This window comes from Melozone crissalis, unplaced genomic scaffold (genome assembly GCF_028551555.1).
Source record: "Melozone crissalis strain CALT ecotype California unplaced genomic scaffold, PUWL_Pcris_2 ptg000027l_1, whole genome shotgun sequence".
NCBI classification, from domain to species: Eukaryota; Metazoa; Chordata; class Aves; order Passeriformes; family Passerellidae; genus Melozone; species Melozone crissalis.
Window position 1 is genome coordinate 68,032,842 of NW_026535805.1, and position 18,977 is coordinate 68,051,818.

The 18,977-nt window shown below is 35.7% G+C and overlaps 1 protein-coding gene across 2 annotated transcripts in view; it reads right to left on the reverse strand.

Moving 5' to 3' along the window:
- Nucleotides 1–18,977, reverse strand: part of CSMD1 (CUB and Sushi multiple domains 1) — a 1,069,501-nt gene that overhangs the window by 71,030 nt on the left and 979,494 nt on the right. For both annotated transcript variants that reach the window (XM_054280127.1, XM_054280126.1), the window contains exons 49-50: nucleotides 8,234–8,422; nucleotides 499–684 (exon numbers count right to left, since the gene is read on the reverse strand). In XM_054280127.1, the coding sequence (XP_054136102.1) occupies nucleotides 499–684; nucleotides 8,234–8,422 (375 nt within the window). The remainder of the gene's footprint in view (nucleotides 1–498; nucleotides 685–8,233; nucleotides 8,423–18,977) is intronic.

The following is an 18,977-nucleotide window of genomic DNA, read 5'->3' on the forward strand; positions in this document are numbered from 1 at the left end:
TGTAGGACAGAGAGAAGAAGGGGCTGCCCAGTGCAAATGAGAGGCTAAGCCATATATTAGACAAGTCTGCATTACATTGGCTTGCTCCTGACAGGAGGCAGAAATGAAGACTGAAGAAGTCTTATCCAGTTTAATTATTTGCACTAATATTTTAAGAAATAAATTTTGCTTTTATTAATTTAGAAACTATATTAAAAAAAATTATAATTGCTGATTGTAACTCATCATGGTGAAGGACATATTATTCATAATAAGAAAATATACATTAAATATCATTATCTAACGATGTAATTTCAGATGTTTTGAATAGGATAAAACAAAGATTTTTTAAATTAAACAAATTTATAGGCCTCTTCTACTTTACTACATCCTAAATGATGATGTATTCCTGAATGGCCATTTCAGGGCATATGTATATGTAAAACTTAAATATCAGCAGTATAGAATTTCCTGAGAAAATTCTGGGGAAATATTCTTTAGAAATACATGCCCACTTACATTTGCAAACAGGCGGCCTCCCTTTGTTGCTCCATAATCCATCTTCTTGACACACTGCTGTTGCTTGCTGACTAGATTCTAGCTTGAAGCCCTCATTACATTCATATATCAATCTACTGCCCAAAGTGAATTCATTACCTATAACTGAACCATTCCCAGGGGCCTCAGGAATGCCACAAGATACAGCTGAAAAGAAAGAAAAGAAAAATATGAAGAATAGGAATTTTATCATATATGCCTTTAAAATATTGTCCCACCACTGAAATAACAAACATAGATTAGTAATTTTGACATTTCTCATTTATAAAAATTGAAATAAATTTTGCATTATATTTGCAACATCTTGGTAAATACAATGGTATTTAAAACATTGATAAAAATTTAGAAGTGCACCTAATATAGACAAACATTTTATAAATAATTATTTAGTTCAATATAATCACTGCAGAGAGAAAAATTGGAGTTAAATTCAGAAGGAGAAAAAAAATGAAAATAACTCAGTAAATAATTTCCTTCATGATGTAGAAGATTGATAAGCCTAGACACACATAATATTTACAATTCTGAAATTAGTCAAATATGTAAATAAAGTTAAAAATATCTGAATAATGTCCTTAAGTGGAACACTTCCCTGTCTAGTAATACATTTTGCTCCATCAGTGGGCAGGGGCTGAGCCTCCAGCCAGTGGAGAGAGTAGTACTGGGACGGAAAAGGCAGAGAGAAGCAATAAGGAAGAGGTTCTGGAAGTTCACTTTTAGCTGCTCTGAATCATGTAAGAGAAAGTGGAGAAGGGGAAGGACAAAAGCAAGTTCTGCAGCTTCTGGGAGCATGTCTTTATATTAGAAGTTTCATATTAGATTTTCCACAAGGTGATCACAGCAGGAGTGGAAGTTTTTAAGTTCTCTAGTGTACTCAACAAAGTCAGCATTGGGGTATCTGGTTAAATGCTTTATATTCCCTAAAGGTCAGCTGAATCCTTTACCTACCACAAGAAACAACTTTGATCTTGTGTCAGGCAAGCAATACTTGCAAAAAGTTTGTCTGCATGCTGAATTGATGGAAAGTTAAACTCACACTCTACTTTAGTATATCACAAAAATGCCAATGCATTTCAAGTTGTGGTTACTGTGAAGGAGTTCAGTGTGTCCAACGTCTTACACTACGCCTCCACTCATCCTAACATGCCTTACAGTTCTCTTCTGACTTGTGACAATGTGTCTGAATGCTTTTGATTAAAATTTGACTTCTTGTCAATGTTTTCAGGTCCCCTTTCTCATATCAAAACAGTAATCTCTGTGTTAAATCTGCATAAATTTAATTGTATAAAACCAAAACCTCAAAACTATGATTCTATCCACCCATCCCATGTATGTGCCCATCTGTATATCCAGGTGGAACTAATTTTATTTCCCTCTAAAGACTCCAAACATGAAATAACTTCAAATACCTTAGTGAAGCAAGAAGCCTTTATTATGCTATTTGAAAAAAAAAAACAAACCCCCAACCAATCCAGGTCTGTTTAGTTCATGGTAGAGCTAATAATTCTGTCAGCATTTGTTCTTCACCTTTAGGAATAACCTTTCTAGAGACACACTGAAAAGTTCAAGACTGAGTAGCTCTTATGTGCAAGTTATTTTAAGGAATAAAAGATGTTCAACGCCTGCTCACACACAGGTGGGCCTCTCAGTTATGTCAGATGTGATGCAATGTCCAGTATGCTAAAGCACCTCAAAACCTATGCTTACCTGTCACACCTCAGCACTTTTACCCTCAGAGTGTACCTCAGCCCTTACCGTGTCCCTTCTTTCCTTAGTTGTTTTTAAATCTTGTACAGCTACATTGTCAGGCTTTTCTCACTGCTGCTTTAGCTACTTATCATAAAAGCAGTTTTGGCATTCTGGCACTGTTCCACTTAGAGTCTTACCTGTTTATTTTTTGTATGCTTGTCTCCCAGAGCCTGGGATTGCAATGAACTATTCCTGTTGCTAGAAATTTATCAAGGCTGCTAAAGGCTTTTAGAGCAGCAGTGTTAAAACAAAGCGTATCAGCAATGAGAGTTTCATTAAATAGCCAGTACATTGAAATTTAAAGTAAAGCTGAACCAAACTGACTAAAATGTTTTCTTTGGGGAGTGGAAACAATGATGCTACTATGCCACAATCAAGTATTTTGAAGCTCACAGCTTCATGATTGTTAAATAATTAAGAATGGTTCTGAGAAAATCTTCTGACTTGAGAATTGTCAGCATGTTTCTTAGGTCAGTGATTAGATGAGACCGACAGGTTCCAGCTGGGAGATGTGCATACAGAGTGTTAAAAATTTCTCAGCCTTAATTGTATCTATTATCTTGCACAGCAGAAAAATATACTTCTTCCAATGCAAGGGGAAAAGCCTTTTATCTAGAAACTGAGATGTAGTTATAGTTGCTTTTTCATGTTCCACATCATACTTGCCTTTATTTCTTATTAAAACCAGTAAATTTAAGGTGTATGGCAATCCTTTAAAGTATCTATACACCTGCATTACACCAGTAAGACACTTACATATAATTTATCTTCAAATATGCAATTTCATTACATATAGAAATGAAGCTGGAGAGTGCATTACAGGCAGACATTGAGTTTATTTTCATACGCTGGAAAATCCCTTAAGTTAATCCAGAAGCATTCATCATTCAGTGACCTGCTTCTGGCACTGAACAGAATAGTGCTGGAAAAGGCATTTAAATACCAAAACCTGAAGTTAGAAACAGAGAAGTCCCTAAAAGCAGGATTCAAAACAAACACACACTCAGTGGCTTATGTGCACGATATCCAGTTGGAAACATTAGAGAGAGCATTGACAATTCTCGGACTTGGATACATACAGAAATAAAAAAGGAAGTGAAAATGGGATTGGGGGTATAAAAAAATCTGTTATGAGGGGTCATCTAGTCTATTCTCCTATCACAAGTCAAAATTATACTTGACCAATCTTGATCTTATTTGTTTTTGAAAGATCTCCAGTGATGAAAATTTCACACTCTCCACAGGCAATCTCTTCCAGCATTTCACTATCTCCTCTGAGAAAATAATAAAAAAAAATAAAAACCTAACTTAGGATCCTGTTAAAGTAAGGTTAGCTGTTATTCCTCTGTCAAGAAATAACAATTATTTCATTCATTTTGGAACTAATTTTAGCTTATTTAAACATTGATTTTAGAACAACCTGATTTATTCTTAAATTTCTGGAATTTTTTTTAGTCTAGAGTAATACAATTTCTGTTTTATATTCTGAAGTATGGTCACTGGTTTAAAAGAGATTGCTGGAATTTGGTATTTTTAATTTGCTACTTACCTTACATTTTTAACACTGTATGCAAAAAGGGACATTTTTGCATAGTAATATTTACCAAAATGGTAAAAGGCCCAAGCCTAATTCCATGCCCAATAACACAAACCACCTGATTCTATGAGGAAGTAGCTTGGTGGCTTCAGAGTCATAGGTCTTGTGCAAAATGCAAACAGGTATTTTCAAGCCCATTCTCCCAGGGCAGACATGGAACACAGTCATGGTCTTGGAATAATCTTTGTTCAGTACAGCAAAAGGTACAAAGTTCTCTAACTCCACAGTGTACTTCTATAGACTTCAAGAACAGAGGTAAGCTTAGTGACAGTACCTGGAATCAGCAATTTAAGCAGGAACTGTTGGCATCAGCTAAACTTGTATCATGCTCCTGTCATGAAGAGAGCCTTTCCAAGTACTTACAATTCAGATGAGAACTTCCTTAAAGTAGGTACCTCCAGTTTTCTTTTATAAACCTACTAGGAAGTAACTCAAATAGTGAAGAGCAGCCAAGGGTTTTTCAAGGCTCTTTAAAATTGTTTTTAGCTCTTTCAAGTATGAGTGGGAGAAATGAGGCAGAACTAAGTCAAGAGCTGAGTCCAGTATAGGAAGACCAGGTGGGGTAAAGAGGGGCATTTGCTCATGCCTGCCAGAGACTGCTGCACTCTGACTCCAGACACGTCTCAGCCTCCAGACTCTGGCAGCCCAGCACTGCTGAGCCATACTGACCCTGAGAACTTGCTTTCAGTTTTTCATTCCAAACGCTCTTCTTGCCAAGCTTCTCTTACATTTTCTCTTGTCTTCTCTTCATCTCCATCCTCAGACCTCTCTTCCTACTCTCCTCCAGCATGGCAATCCATGCATGAGCTAATCAGTGGCTCACAAATGTTGTTGCCAGTATCATTTCTGGGGCCTTATTAGTTCCTCTCAGCAGCCACTCACTGTTATTATATAAGAATTGCTATTTTCTCTCCATATCTCTTTTGAATGTAGCATGACTCATGTTTCTCTTTTCACTTCACAAATGAAATAAAAGCAATAACAGTAAGTTCTAATTTTCTAGATAGGAGTCAAGTTTTTTATACAGCACTCAGGACATTATTACAACATCTGCATTTGAGAAGATGAATTGAAAATATCTTCTGACCCCATCAGATTAACTTATATTAGATGTTTTCATATTCAAATTAGATTTTGTTTAATAGATCTGCAAAAAAATAATTACCCTTTTTGATAATATGATCAAACTTGATTTCAAAAAATAATTCTGGCAACTTTAAGTTATTAATTACAAATGTAACCCTGCAGGACTAGTTTTACAGAAATTTCTGAACTAATCAAAGGGTTTTTGATTCAGAAAGAACCTATAATGAAATCTATGAGCAGGACCAAATGTGTAATTTTAAGTAATTTTTAAAGAGAATGCATTTTTATAACAAGTAAAAAATAAATTTTGAAATATGCTCTCCATTTCAGAGTTTTTTGAATAACATATGCCTCATTCAGACATACAAGTTGGAATAATTGGGCCAGAGTTGTGAAGTTATATATTAAAATGAGGAATCTTACATTTATAAGAAATTTATAGTAAAGATTAAACAACCTATTTTGCAAATATTATTTTCTCCCATTGTTTACAGAAATCTACATACCCACAGCCATATATATGAATGAAATTATAAATACAGCTAAAAATTAAAGAAAAAACATATTTGTGAACATGCTAGATTGCTAAAATTTCAAAGCTCCTTCTTGCAGACAGTGATAAAAAAAGGGCAGACACAATGTCTGAAGTATTTTACAATTTTCTTGAGTACTCTGTAGTTCTGTTCAGAATCTATTACTTTCTGAGGCTCTTTGACCCTTGCTTATCCACTATGAAGTCCTGAGATGTTATATCAAGTCCTGCACATCTGTACATTTTCCCTCCTCCTTTCTGTGAATTATTTAATTTTGTCCTTAAAAGTGGGGACTTTTTTCTCAAATTGTTTAAAGAACTTTTTTCTCCATTCACAAACCTCATTATGTTTGGACATAATTTTCAAGGTTAGAATGGCCAATTTGAAGCACTTTCTGTGCCATTGTGAACAGAAAATTGTGAACATAAAATGTAAAAACTAAAAATGTAAAAGAAAACTCTTGACGTTATACTGTTCTAACAAAAGAGAGAAACTACAAAAAAGAATTAACTATATAAGAATTTTTATGTGCTGAGTTGTATTTTCATTTTACAGAACTCTGCTATTTGAACAATAGTGGAAGTAGCAGTAGAAAGCTAATATAGTCTGGCTGGATAAGTAGCAGAAAGCTAAGGGATACAATTGCATAGAATTTGTGACAGCTGAGGAATCACAAGATTTTAAATTCTAGAGAGAAGTAAAATACAGGGCCTCCTGAAATTTATTGCCCCAGCTCCCCCAAGTCTAACAGCTACACACAGAATACTGTCCCCATCCTCACATGCTTAAAGTAACTGAGGTCCAGGTTGACATGAAAAAATTTCTTTACCTTTTGAAAAAAGACACCTGCCAGATAGCCAGCAAAATAGCTCCCAAAGTTTCAGCAACAGTATTGACCCGATCAAATACAACAGTTTAGGCAGACGGGGCTTGGTTTTTCTTTTCCCATTGTTCCCTGAGATTTTTAGGCCTACAAGACATCCTGCAAGCCTAATACCTGAAAAATCTCTACTAGTGGATGGAGGAGAGGTAAAACACCTCAGGACACTGAAAATGACACTAGACTTTCATGTTTAAGCAAATGAATCAAAACTTTATTCCACATACAGATTTAAAAAAAAAATTTTTTATCTGGAACAAAATTTTATCCTCCACTTTGCTGATCTCAAGCTGTAGGCTTAGTCATTATTCTAGGTTCTTTAGTTCAAAGGGTCTGAATTTTCAATGCCAGCACCAGAAACAGCACCTAAAATGCAGTTCAAGTTCAAAAGCAGCATTTGTGCCTAAATTTACTTCACATGCAGATCACACACAGATTCTCCCATGACTTAGTGACCTTCAGGAAGATCAAACAGAATCACATATCATATCAAATCATATATGAAATATATGTGGCATTACATGATATAACATGATGGCATAAGAGATTAGAAGACATCCTGGGTTCTGGAAGCACAGATGCACAGGTCCTGCTTGTGGCACTCTGAAAGTTTGAGTTTCTCCCTGGACTGATAGGGATATAGCCACATGCCCCTTCTCAACAGGAAAATGCTCATCCAGAAGAAATATTTAGCTACCAAATTATTCTGTATAGAAGATAGGAACCCTGCTCCTTCAAGTTCTTCAACTGTAGCCAAATTTCTGTAGCTTTTTACTTTTCTTACAAATAGCACACTCTCAAGAGTAAGCATCACACCAAATCTCAGCTGGCCTTTTTTTTTTTTTTTTTGTAAATCGCAAAATAAAACTTTCATACTTCTGTCTTATGGTCTTTTTAGAAATATCTGAACCATTACTGAGATGGAACATCAAGCAAAATATTTTCTTGAAGAAGACATAAAAACTAATGTAAAGTCTTACAAAGTTAAGAACAAGTAATTGCAAGTTTTAATCAATCATGTTCTTAAATATGAATGCTACCATAATTTCATTCCATAAATAAAGTAGACAAGAAGCAGACATGTTAGAATAGGCCATATATGACATGGGTAGAATTTGCAGCCTTCTTTCTTTTCCCCAGGTCCCTGATATTATCACAGAATCATAGGATAGTTTGGGTAGGAAGGGACATTAAAAGTCATCTGGTTCCAAACCCCTGTCATGGGCAGGGACACTTTTCACTAGACCAGGCAGCTCAAAGGCCCATCCAGCCTGGCCTTCCAGGGATGGGGAATATACATTTGACAAACAGTAACAACTATTAGCAAGAGCAGCAAGCTGAAGTAGAACCTGGTTCAACTCCAGGATAGTAAAAACAAAACAAAACAAAACAAAAAAAAAAACAAAAACAAAAACAAAAACAAACAAAAAAACCCCCAAAAAAACCAAACCCCAAAAATAGAGAGAAAATAAGTCAAAAATTATGTCTTTAAAGAACTGGTTATAAAGTTATTTTCTAAAATAATAAAGCAATCCCTTATAACTACTGATTTTTTAAAATGTTCTGTAATACAATGTAATGACCTGTGGTCTGTTTATAGGTATGCACATTACTAAAGAATAAAGCACTGAAGACATACTTTTCATTTGGTCTGTATTTGACTGCATGAATAGTTTTTAATACTTCAACCCTGCACACATGAAATACACAAGTCAGTGTGTGTTTGGATCAGGTCATGATGTCAGTGTCTCTCTTGGCATACAGCAGTATTGACATGCTGCATCTTTGTTTTGTCAAACAGCCTTACCATGAAGTTATAGAAGCCTGCTCAAGAAGAAAACATTATCTTACCGTGGCAGATTGGCACAGGAGAATCCCACTGGTACATTCCGTTTTGGTAGCGCCTGCACGTCGCGTTATTGTGACCAATCATTCTGTAGCCAGGTTTGCAATAATAGCGAACTTTGCTTCCAGCAGGACCACCCGTTTTATTTATAATTCCACCATTCCTCAAATTAGGGTTTAAACTGCAATAAGGAGCTAAAACCCAAAAAACGGACATTACTAAAAACAAATCAAATGCACTTAATTTACAAAATTAAGATTATTTATGACATGTAAAAACTTTGAATGTCACTAAAATCAATTCTGAAACCTTTACAGTACTTTTGGATCCGCAGTGAAGATTCAGACCACATATAAAGAAACATCATGAAGTTCACAAACAAAATTTATAATCAAAACCAGTTTGTACTGCTTCACATAAGGAAGCTACAATCATGAAGCATATAGAATGTTCAGTAATTCGCTCACACTTAATAAACATTCTACTTCAAATTTGATAACTGCATTTAAAATTATTCTTTGAGCTACGCAATATTCAAAAACATATAGAAACAGCTTTATTAAAAATTTCAGTGCACTTAGACACGTACGTCAAAGTTTAAACATTTTGTCAAATATGTTAAAAATTTATAAGACAAATAACATTACACTGATTCTTCAGATGCTTTTTTTCAGATTAAAATGCTGTTAATTTTTTTGTACCTGTTCTCTCTTAGTTATGGACAAGTATATTGACTTTTACAAAAAGCATGTAACATAACTGATTGCAACTTCTTAAAAATTGAATTTACACTACATATGAAGTAAGAGAATGTACCTGTTTGAGTTTTGAAATGAAAGTAAGCCTTGCTTAACTTTAATCACTACTCTACTAATATTTTTTGCAGAGGGGATTTCATGACCAGCATGGTCCTCGAGAATCTGTTACATAAGAATGGATTTTTTTAAATATATGCTGAATAAGCAAAAGAAGTACAATTTTTTTTGTGTCAAAAAGTGAGTAATAAAGACCATTTCCCAAAATAAGGTTGCAGTATCTTTCTGTAAGAATGGAATATGGATACCTGAACTGGACCCAGATCAAGCAGAAGTGCAGTATAGTTTGACACACTGTATACAGAGTTGTAACACAAATCTGTTTGTAGAACGCAAACATTTATCACTGGATAAAAGCAATATGAAAAAATTACATGGACTCCCTGCTGATGTACAAGTCACTGCGTACTGGAAGCAGGTATGCACTATATCAAGCTTACTGAGATTATCTTTTCAGAAGCAGCATGGCAGGATCGTGGCTTTCTGAAAATAAACCTGACTGCACATCCACTACTGAAATAAGCCTACAAACATTCTTCACAGAGAGGACACTGTTGAGCTCCACTGAGAACTAAATGTTAATACCAATAAGACTGAGACTGCAACTACTGTTGGAATACTCCCTCCATAATACTGAAATGTGTCTTAGATAAACTGTGACATTAATTTTAATTTCTGCAGACAATTATCCAGTAGAAGTTGCTTTATTTTCACAAGTGCATAATTATAGGTTTGGGTGTACAGCTTTCAATTTTTAGCTCTATTTTTAAATTTTTATCTTTAATGTATATTTTGTCACCTGATGGTGCACCTACTATATCAATTACCACCTAAAGAAGAATGTTTTTGTTCATTGACAGAGATCATACAGTTGATTATATTCCTAACCAAAACGTTTCCTTTAAATGTCTAGATTTAGATATAGTATATCAAAGTCAATATTTCCAGTAATAACACCCAACATAAGCAGCAAAGCTAAGTCCAACATTCAAAATACCAAAAAATATTGTTATCTGTTGAAATTATACTATATAGTTCTCAATTAAGCAACATTATTTCTACTCAAAATGATATTTCTGTACATTCTTTTGCTTGGGGATTAACTGAAAAAAATCTCTGCTAAATATTAAAGGAAAAAAATTAAACTAGAATGAAAATTAATAAGCCAAGATGGTTCAGTAAAAAGATTTGTTTGAGGCCATGTTCTGTGTCCTTTATAAGCATGGCGACACTCACTCGTCTGCCTAAATTACATTAATTATCAAATTACTCTTTAAAAAAGGGACTTGGCATTTAAAGAACCACAATAAACATGGCTTTAATTTTCCTTTTAACATATTGAAGAATAAATAAGATTGTTATTGCAAAACAAGCAGGTTAAGACTTCTAAAATCAGCTGCAGTAACCTCTTAAGTGCTATTTATTTTTAAATATCCTAGATCTTAAGAAAAGATGGTGAGTCATAAATAAAATATGCAATTCAGAAAAAACTCCAAATTTATTATATCAGTACTGCAATTTTAGACATAAAATATTTCTCTGTAGCCCAGTAATACTGCATAAAGTTTCTAACTGTACTGTTTTTCTGTATAGAATTGTCATGTCTCCTTTTTTCTATCTCCTCCTATAACTATTTAATATGGACTAGTAATTCTTTTATTAAACTGCTAACATTGTTATTCTAACAGTAAATTCTTGGCTAGATATAAAAGAAGAGGGCTTTTAACGCATAATATATTTTTAGCGTAACAGGTTAAACTTCACGTTCTGATTGCCAGGGTATTTATTGCCATGCTTTAGCTGTGGCTGATTACAACAATAAATATATATGACTATCCAGAGAGAGAAGCTTTAAAATGGCATGAAATATGGGATATTCAGGCTGCGTAAATGCACAGAATGATGTCAAAATACTGAAAATTTCTTGGGAGCCAAAGGGGAAATCTATCAGTCTTAATTTTTGCTTATATCATAGCAATTGATAATGCCTTGAGCCCAAAAGCATGGTTTAAGCTCTCCAGTGAATCAAGTGGTGTTCAGAGAGGAGCTAGGCAAAAAAAAAAAAAAAATCTTTTTAATTAAGAAATTTATAGAAGAAAACAAGAAGGAAGACAAAATACCAATATCACTCAGAATTTACTTCAATATCCCTTTAAAAATACTTAATTTCTAAAGTTTATTGTTGCAGATATTCTACAAAAAACTATATCCTCCTTTCCACATGAGGAAAGGATGAGTCATCATTACCTTGATGACTCCTGTATATTTTCTACTTTCAACCATCTCTTCAGCCTACCGTTACTAATGCTTACTTTTCCTGACAACCCAAGGTGGGTGAGTGGCAGCAGCTTCATGGACCTGTAGGAAATAGGGAAGCGGTCTGGAAAACGAGATGCCTCGGTAAAGCTTTGTGGTCATCTGCCATTGTGAAAGTTAAAGACAGACTTTCAAGTGTGAATATAAAATTAACAGAAGTGCTTTGAGAATAGGGAGGTTATAACTGGAGAGAGAAAGAATATTTGAGATGAAGGTGCTGATTTAAGAGCCATGGGGAAGAGTAGCCATGACAGATTGCGCAAAGAGATGAGAAACAGGAAGGGAGGGACTGGAGACCAGGAGAAACCAATAAAAATGAGAGAAAAAGAAGTACTTGGTTAGCCATTAGTAGTGGTACCAAAAGGATTGATGAATAAGAAACTGAGATTGTGTTCAGAATGAAATATGATTCAGTGAAAGAAAAAAATTTAAAATCAAATGAAACCGACTAGTGGGACACAAAGACAGAAAAGATCAGAGACAGAAGACAGGAAGGAGGAGGATAACAAATTAGGGGTGTCTTTGGGAAGAGGAAGAGAAATTAAGATGTTAAGCTAGGTGGGAAAGAAAGAGAGCTAAAAGTTGGATAAAGAAAAACCTTATGTTTTCTACCACTAAAAGTAGATTGTGAATTGTAGGGAGGGGTGGAAAAGGGGTGGAGATAAAGAAGGGTTGAGGAGCACAGCTAGACTGTCTTGGCAGAGGCATTTTGACCATAATGGGTATAGAGTTTGGGACAAAAGGCATGATGAATGAGACTACACAAAGTGAGGTGGATTCCTTGAAGTAGAATGAAGAGTTCACCAGACAGTACAGAAAAGTTCCCATGTATCAGAAAGGGGCTGTGCGTCCCAAGTGCCAAACTTTACACTTTCATGACTGTTAAGAATGTTTCTGACACACATAACATACATTTTGCGATGTAAACCATGGATGTTTGGATAACTTATGTTATCCAATGAATGTTTTAAACAAAACATTCATCCAACCTAGATCAGATCCATCTTCCACTCTTACAGAAATTCTTGTTAATGACATTTTAAAGTAGTAGCAAGTCATTAGCCATCAACAAGGTTACAGGTAAGCGGTGCCTGTAATCCACATCCATGTAAAAGTCCTACTAAGATTATAGTACTTTGTGCTGCCAAGACAGCATGATATTTATAGAAAAGGCTGATACTCCAAGCAGTGTATAATGTCTAAGCTATAGATAGCATGAGAAGAAAAGTGTTTTAAGCAAATTATCTAAAAATTCTGAAGATGAATTTTTTTTTTACTCTAAAAAATACACTTGTTGATACAATAAAGGAATAGTGATAAGTCTACATACTTCTTAGTTTATATCTTAGTAATTTTTAATCTGTTCTTTAAACTGAACTCCCTTCAGAGCCCAGGATGAAACACACATAACTTCTAGGATCAGGAACTGACATTAACAGAAGAACCACACAAAAAGCAATAAATAAATGTCTGAAGACCTGAAGTGTAAGCAAATGTTTGAAGAATGTCAGACTGCAAACTACATATACTGTAAGCTGAGTGAAAATTTTGAGCTTAAGCAGAAATCCATACTGTGCACTCATAAAATACTGCAGCCTTGTGTCAAGGACCCTTGTGATAAAATGCTGTTTTTCTCCCAGCCAGTTTCTGGGGGAATTTGTCCTGGAATCCTATGAGGCTTAGCTGAAATAGGTGTAGTCACACAGGAGTGCTCTCATCTCAGAATGACTATGTTTTACCACAAAATGTGATAAACTTCTATGACCATTCCACTGACCAAAGCAACTTTACAGTTACAGGTTTAATTTACTTTTCCAAATGACATATCATCCATGTCCTTTCAGGACCTCTTAGATAACAGTGTATTTTGTAAAGCAACATACTGAACATTTTCAGCTCACTTATAATCAAAACATTCAGCTAACTTAACATCAGAACTTTTGTAATTTGCCACTGAATACTAACAGGGCAATAGCTGCCAGCTAAATCACATATCACTAGTCAATGGATGTGTGGACAGCAACACCTATAAACACTAATCTTGTATTTGCAGGACTACACTCTAACAAAGCACATTCTTTTAATAGCTGGAACATTTAAATATTTATGTTGAGGAGATTTTTTTGCTATTTGAGACACTCTGTCTCAGGGAAGCTCAATTAAATGACTCCCAATTACAAATTAAAATTCTTTAAAATTCCATGTCCAGCCCTCCCAGATGATTTTGTAGAACTCACTCTCTACAGGGAATCTACAAAATTTTATCAAAGAACTAATCTTAGCAAAGGATTTGATTTCCCAGCAGTTTCCTTGATCAGTAGTCAAAAAAAACTAATATGGAAAAGATATTTGTAAGTATTCACAGAAACAGCACTATATTTGAAATTATAAATAAATGAAAAAAAATGTCTTCAGATACCATAATGATTTGTTCACCTTACATGCTAGATTTTATGTTGAGAAATTAAAAGTCACACCTCAGTACACTCCTTCCTTATAAGTTTCCCTTTTGGATACTTAATTGTCTTTGTCATACTACTGGGGAATCTTATCTCTTTGTGCTGCTGTTCTTTAAATATCCTCTGTAGTAGAGGGCCACTGTCATACACACTTTATAGATAAGAATTTGGACACTGCCTAAAGTAAGTAGATAAGGACACATAAGAAAACTAAATATTTGTTTTCTGATTACTAAACCCTTTCCTTAATGAATGGACCGTCCATTCCATATGTTAATTTTAATTTTAAAATGTACAGGATCAAAATTGAGAACAATACACAACCAAGCAACAAAAAGGGATCAGGCTGTCATTCTTTTTCTCTTGCATTTTATTTTATATCTAACAAATAAACAACATGAAAAGACAAGATAAATTTTCAAAGGCCTATTCTCTCTTTAGTGACATAGTTGTGAATGTTTGCAAAATAAATATCTGACTAAATATCTGACTAAACCTGCTATTTATATGACAGCTACTCTTACTGGTGGTTCAATATATATAAATCATCCTGAATATTTTTTGTGATTCAAAGTACTTCACTGTGACCTTCCTGCTGGGCAAATCACCCACCTAAAAGTTTACAAATTGGAGAAGAAATAATTATACAGAATCTGATGAAATTCTTCACACAGTTCCCTTGTCACTTCTAATCATCTACTGGAAAATGTAGGCAAACTAATCAATATTCTTTTTTCTAAATCGAAATATAGAGGGAGTAGAAACACTTGTTTAACATGTCCAAAGCCTAAAAATAACAAGAAAAGAATGGTGAAGAATTAAGCTTCTCACAATTACTTAAGAGGTTAAAAGAACATAATAAAAGTGTGCTGAGTTGACCCTGGCAGGATGCCAGGTGTAGACCAAAGCTGCAGAATTGCTCCCCTTCTCAGCTGCATCAGGGAGAGAAAATATAACAAAAGGCCTGTGGGCTGAAATAGGGACAGGGAGAGATCATTCAGCTGTTACTGTCGTAGGCAAAATAGACTTGATTTGGGGAAATTAATTTAATTTTTTACCAATCAGATCAGAGTAAGATAATGAGATATCAAATCAAATTGTGAAAAGCCTCTGCTCTGCCTGCTCTCCCCTTCCCCTCCTCTTTTCCCAGGTATGCTGGTTTGTCTAGGATAGAATTCATTTTTTTTCAAAGGTTGTAATATGAGGCTGTGTTGTGGATTTCTGATGAAAACAGCGTTGCTAATACAGGGATGTCACTGTTGAGCAAAGCATACACTGAGTCAAGCTCTTTTCTGCTTCTCACGCCATCCCACCAGCAAGGGGGATGGGGATGCACAGGGATTTGGGAGGGGACACAGATGGGACAGTGACCCCAGTTGACCAAAGAGACAGTTCATAAGATATGGTGTCATGACCAACAAACATTATAAGCTGTGAGAAGAAGAAGGAAGGACCAGTTGTTGTAGTGTGTTCGTTAAGTTTATTCGTTTGCTCCCCTATTTACTGTATTGCTCCTCCCATTTTATGTAAATGGTTCTGCCCTCCCCAGTTTTCCCGCCACTTGTTTTGTTAGTCCTTTCAGTTATATAATTCCTACTCCCCCTCATCTCCTTATATGTAAACTTCTTCTCCTCCCTGGGCCCAGTCAATCACCCCCTACTCCTCCTAGTATTCCAGAAGCTTCTCCACTTTGGGGGTTGTGGTTGGCTGTGGTCCCGGGGCCCCTCCCTTACTTAGTGCTTATTGGTTCTCATATGCTGTTTGTCATGTTTAGTTCACACCCTTCCCTTCCCTGATTGGTCCTCTGTAAACCCTTCCCCTTGACTCCTTTTCCCTTTATAAGCTTAGTTCACCCTCCTGCCTTGGTCACTCCCTGGTTGGTTTCTTGGCACTCTCAATAAACCCAAGTTCATCCCCAGTGAGTGTCCAGCTCCTTTACTCGTCCTGTCAGCAGTGAGAGCCTGTCCGCAGCCAGCACAGCCTGAGGCCTTACGATGCTGAGGGGTGCTGGCAGGATTTGCAGCTGGATGTCGGCCTTACCCTCAGCTAGCCGGATGCTGACCTTTTTGGGCCACATACACCTCACCGCAACCAGTGTTGCAAGTTATGTTCAAATCACCATTAAGGCTGGTGGAGCCCTGCTCTCCTGGAGATAGCTGGACCCCTGTCAATGGGAAGTGGTGAATGAATTCCTTATTTTGATTTGATTGCAAATGTGCAACTTTAGTTTTACCTATTAAACTTTACCTGTTTATTTCATTCCACAAGTCTTCTCATTTTTATTCTTCTGATTTTTTGCTCCATCTTGTATCTTGCTGTGGGGGGAGTGAGCAAGGAGCTGGGTGGGCCTTAGTGGTATGCTAGGGTTAGAGAGCAATACAGGCTTCAAGGAAACTTGGCTTTGGTGCCTAGAGCACCTCCTCCCCCTCCATCTTCACAAACCGTGGTTTCTGCAGAGTTGTCACTCATGTATTCTCACTTCTAGCTGCTGCTGAGTATATGTATATATGTGGATACATATATATATGTATGTGTATATGTATGTGTAATGTATATTTAAGTGTGTTATTGCAGAGGCACTACCACTATCCATGGCCAGCTACAGGTCCATCTTGGAACCAGCTGACCTGGTTTCTTTTGGACATGGGAGAAGCTTCAAGCAGCTTCTCAAAGAGGCCATATGTGTAGCCCCCCTGCTACAAAAATCTGGCCACTTAAACCTGAGAAATAAGAAAAAATAGTGCTTTTGGCAGGAAATTACAAATTAGCTTAGTAACCACTAGACTTATTTACTTTTGAATGAATAACCAAAAACTAAACAAAAGCCTGTAACTGTTGTAGTGGCAATGTCAATTTGAAAAGTAGCAAATGAAGTCCCCATCTGGTTCTCAAGTCCATGTTCTTCCAGCAGATATGCCAGGTACTGGAGTGCACTTTCATTCCTTCTACCAATAATTTGAAAAAAAAAAAAAAAGATTCATTCATCTACTTTTTCTTAGTTATACTTTTCCCCTAGCTTGCTTGGGTAGGAATGTGTATGCAGAGTTATAAATTATTGAGGGATGCTATGCAGATATTCTGTAGGTTAAGAAAGAGATCATTTAATATCTAGGCATTAGTGCAGTTAGGAAATGTATAATTTAGACTAAAATCTAAGCTAGTACATGAATAATATGTCAAAGCCCTTAAAAGAATACCCGTCTGCTGTAATGCCTCAGCTTTTTTCCACTGAGATTTAGCAAAAAGTCCTATACCACATGATAGCAAACATAATATTAACCAAACAGTTTACACAATTAAGGCTTCATGCTAAAAAATATTAAGTATTCTCATAAAAGCTTCTAGCAGCTTTTAACAGTGAACAAAATTTGTAACTACAACTGAAATCTAGCTGTGACAGAATGAGAATTTACAAAATTTTGTGCACAGGCATAGCTGGAGAAGAAGGGAAAGGTTATGGGAGGGCAGTAATTCATTTCAATAGGATCTTCATCATGAGGAAGCCTGCTGGCTCAGTCACAGCTGCCACAGTATCAATAGCCTTTTTGGGATCTTGTATTTTTCCTACTTTGATGATGTTGCTCTCCCTCATTAGGATTCAAATCCAATTGTTTATGCTGCCGCTCACTGCTACTCTTCTTTCATGCTGATTATTTCCATTGAATCTCATGTAAAATGGACAGAAGTTTAGAGAAAAATGCAGGCACTTACTGTTAGTGAAGCGGAAAAAGCTAAACTGTTGTTTGTTCCTAAAACATAGCTATAAGGATTGCATATCTCTCTCCAGTTCCCCAATTTTATTGTTAGTCATAGCTAGTGCCATAATAATTGATGAATTGAGCCTAGCAATTACAGACTGCTTCTTCAGTACTGCAAAACATGTTTTGTGTACATGGCAAAGGTTCAAAATATTTTGCCATTCCTCAAAAATCAGCCTCCTTAATAATTTGATACTTACAAACCAACACCTTCACATGAAGTCTACTCATGTAACCTTGATATTGCTTCACTTTGAACTAATGAATGAAGGCCCACTCCTTTCACTGCCACACATTTGAGGGCTACGATGTGACATGTTCTCTTTGTTCCCTCTTGCACATTCTCAATCTATCTATTAAGTCCTGAAATTGCTTTTTTGTTATAAAAACCTATATTAATATCCAGTATGCTTGAAAAAAATTCTTTTCCCTATTCCTCAGCTTCAATTTGTCTGTAGTAATTATCCAAAAGTATAGGTGAAGATGGTGCTTTTAGTGATTTTTTTTTCCTGACTGCAAACAGTTTCTCCTTAGTTCCTAAATCCCTGAAACAATCATAATTATGCTCTGAGCTGGGCCCTGATCTTATGTTTCAGTAACAAAAGAAACTTTCTAGAAATTTGACAGGCAGAGCATGGATGGTACATAAAAGGAGTGAGCTTCCCAAAAACGGTCACCCTAAGAACATTTACCATGACTAAATGGGAGATACATGGTACTTCATGAAGTGTTCTGCTAAGACATTCTTAGTATTCCTTTCTCTATTTAATTTTTATTGACAATATTTAGCCTCCAAAATTAACTCACAGAACCTTTACATTGCTAATCAAGTCCAAACACAGAAGAAGCAAATGTTAATGATAACAATTATCCCCTTTCTCTCTCACACATACTGTTCACATCATGTAAATGATCCCTTAGCCAAGCCTTTTAGTAGCAATATATCTGTAGATGTATGTGTGGGAACATCATAAACAGCTGCAAACTGAGTAAGGGTCAATATGTCTACACATAACACATAATCCAGTACTGCAATATATTTCTTCTTGATGTTTGTTATTAATATGGGAAATAATTTTAGCACTATTTACATAGACTGCTTACATATTTTCATGTTGCCAGATTCATATGCAGCCTGTTGAAGAAATGAGGGATTTTTCCACCCCCTCAGTTTTTCATTTATTTGTACATGAAGAAAAACATAATAATGAGAGTTGTGAACTGCAACTCTAGGAAATTGCAAATCTAATAATTGTGTACTGAATTGCAGCTGAAGTACTGCACCACTAATGAGGATCAAAAATTCTCACTTCTGTGTACTTCTGTGAAAGTCTAAGGGTTATTCCTACCACTGCATCTGAAAGGCCTCTCTCTGGATCTGATAAGACAAGAGAACAGGTG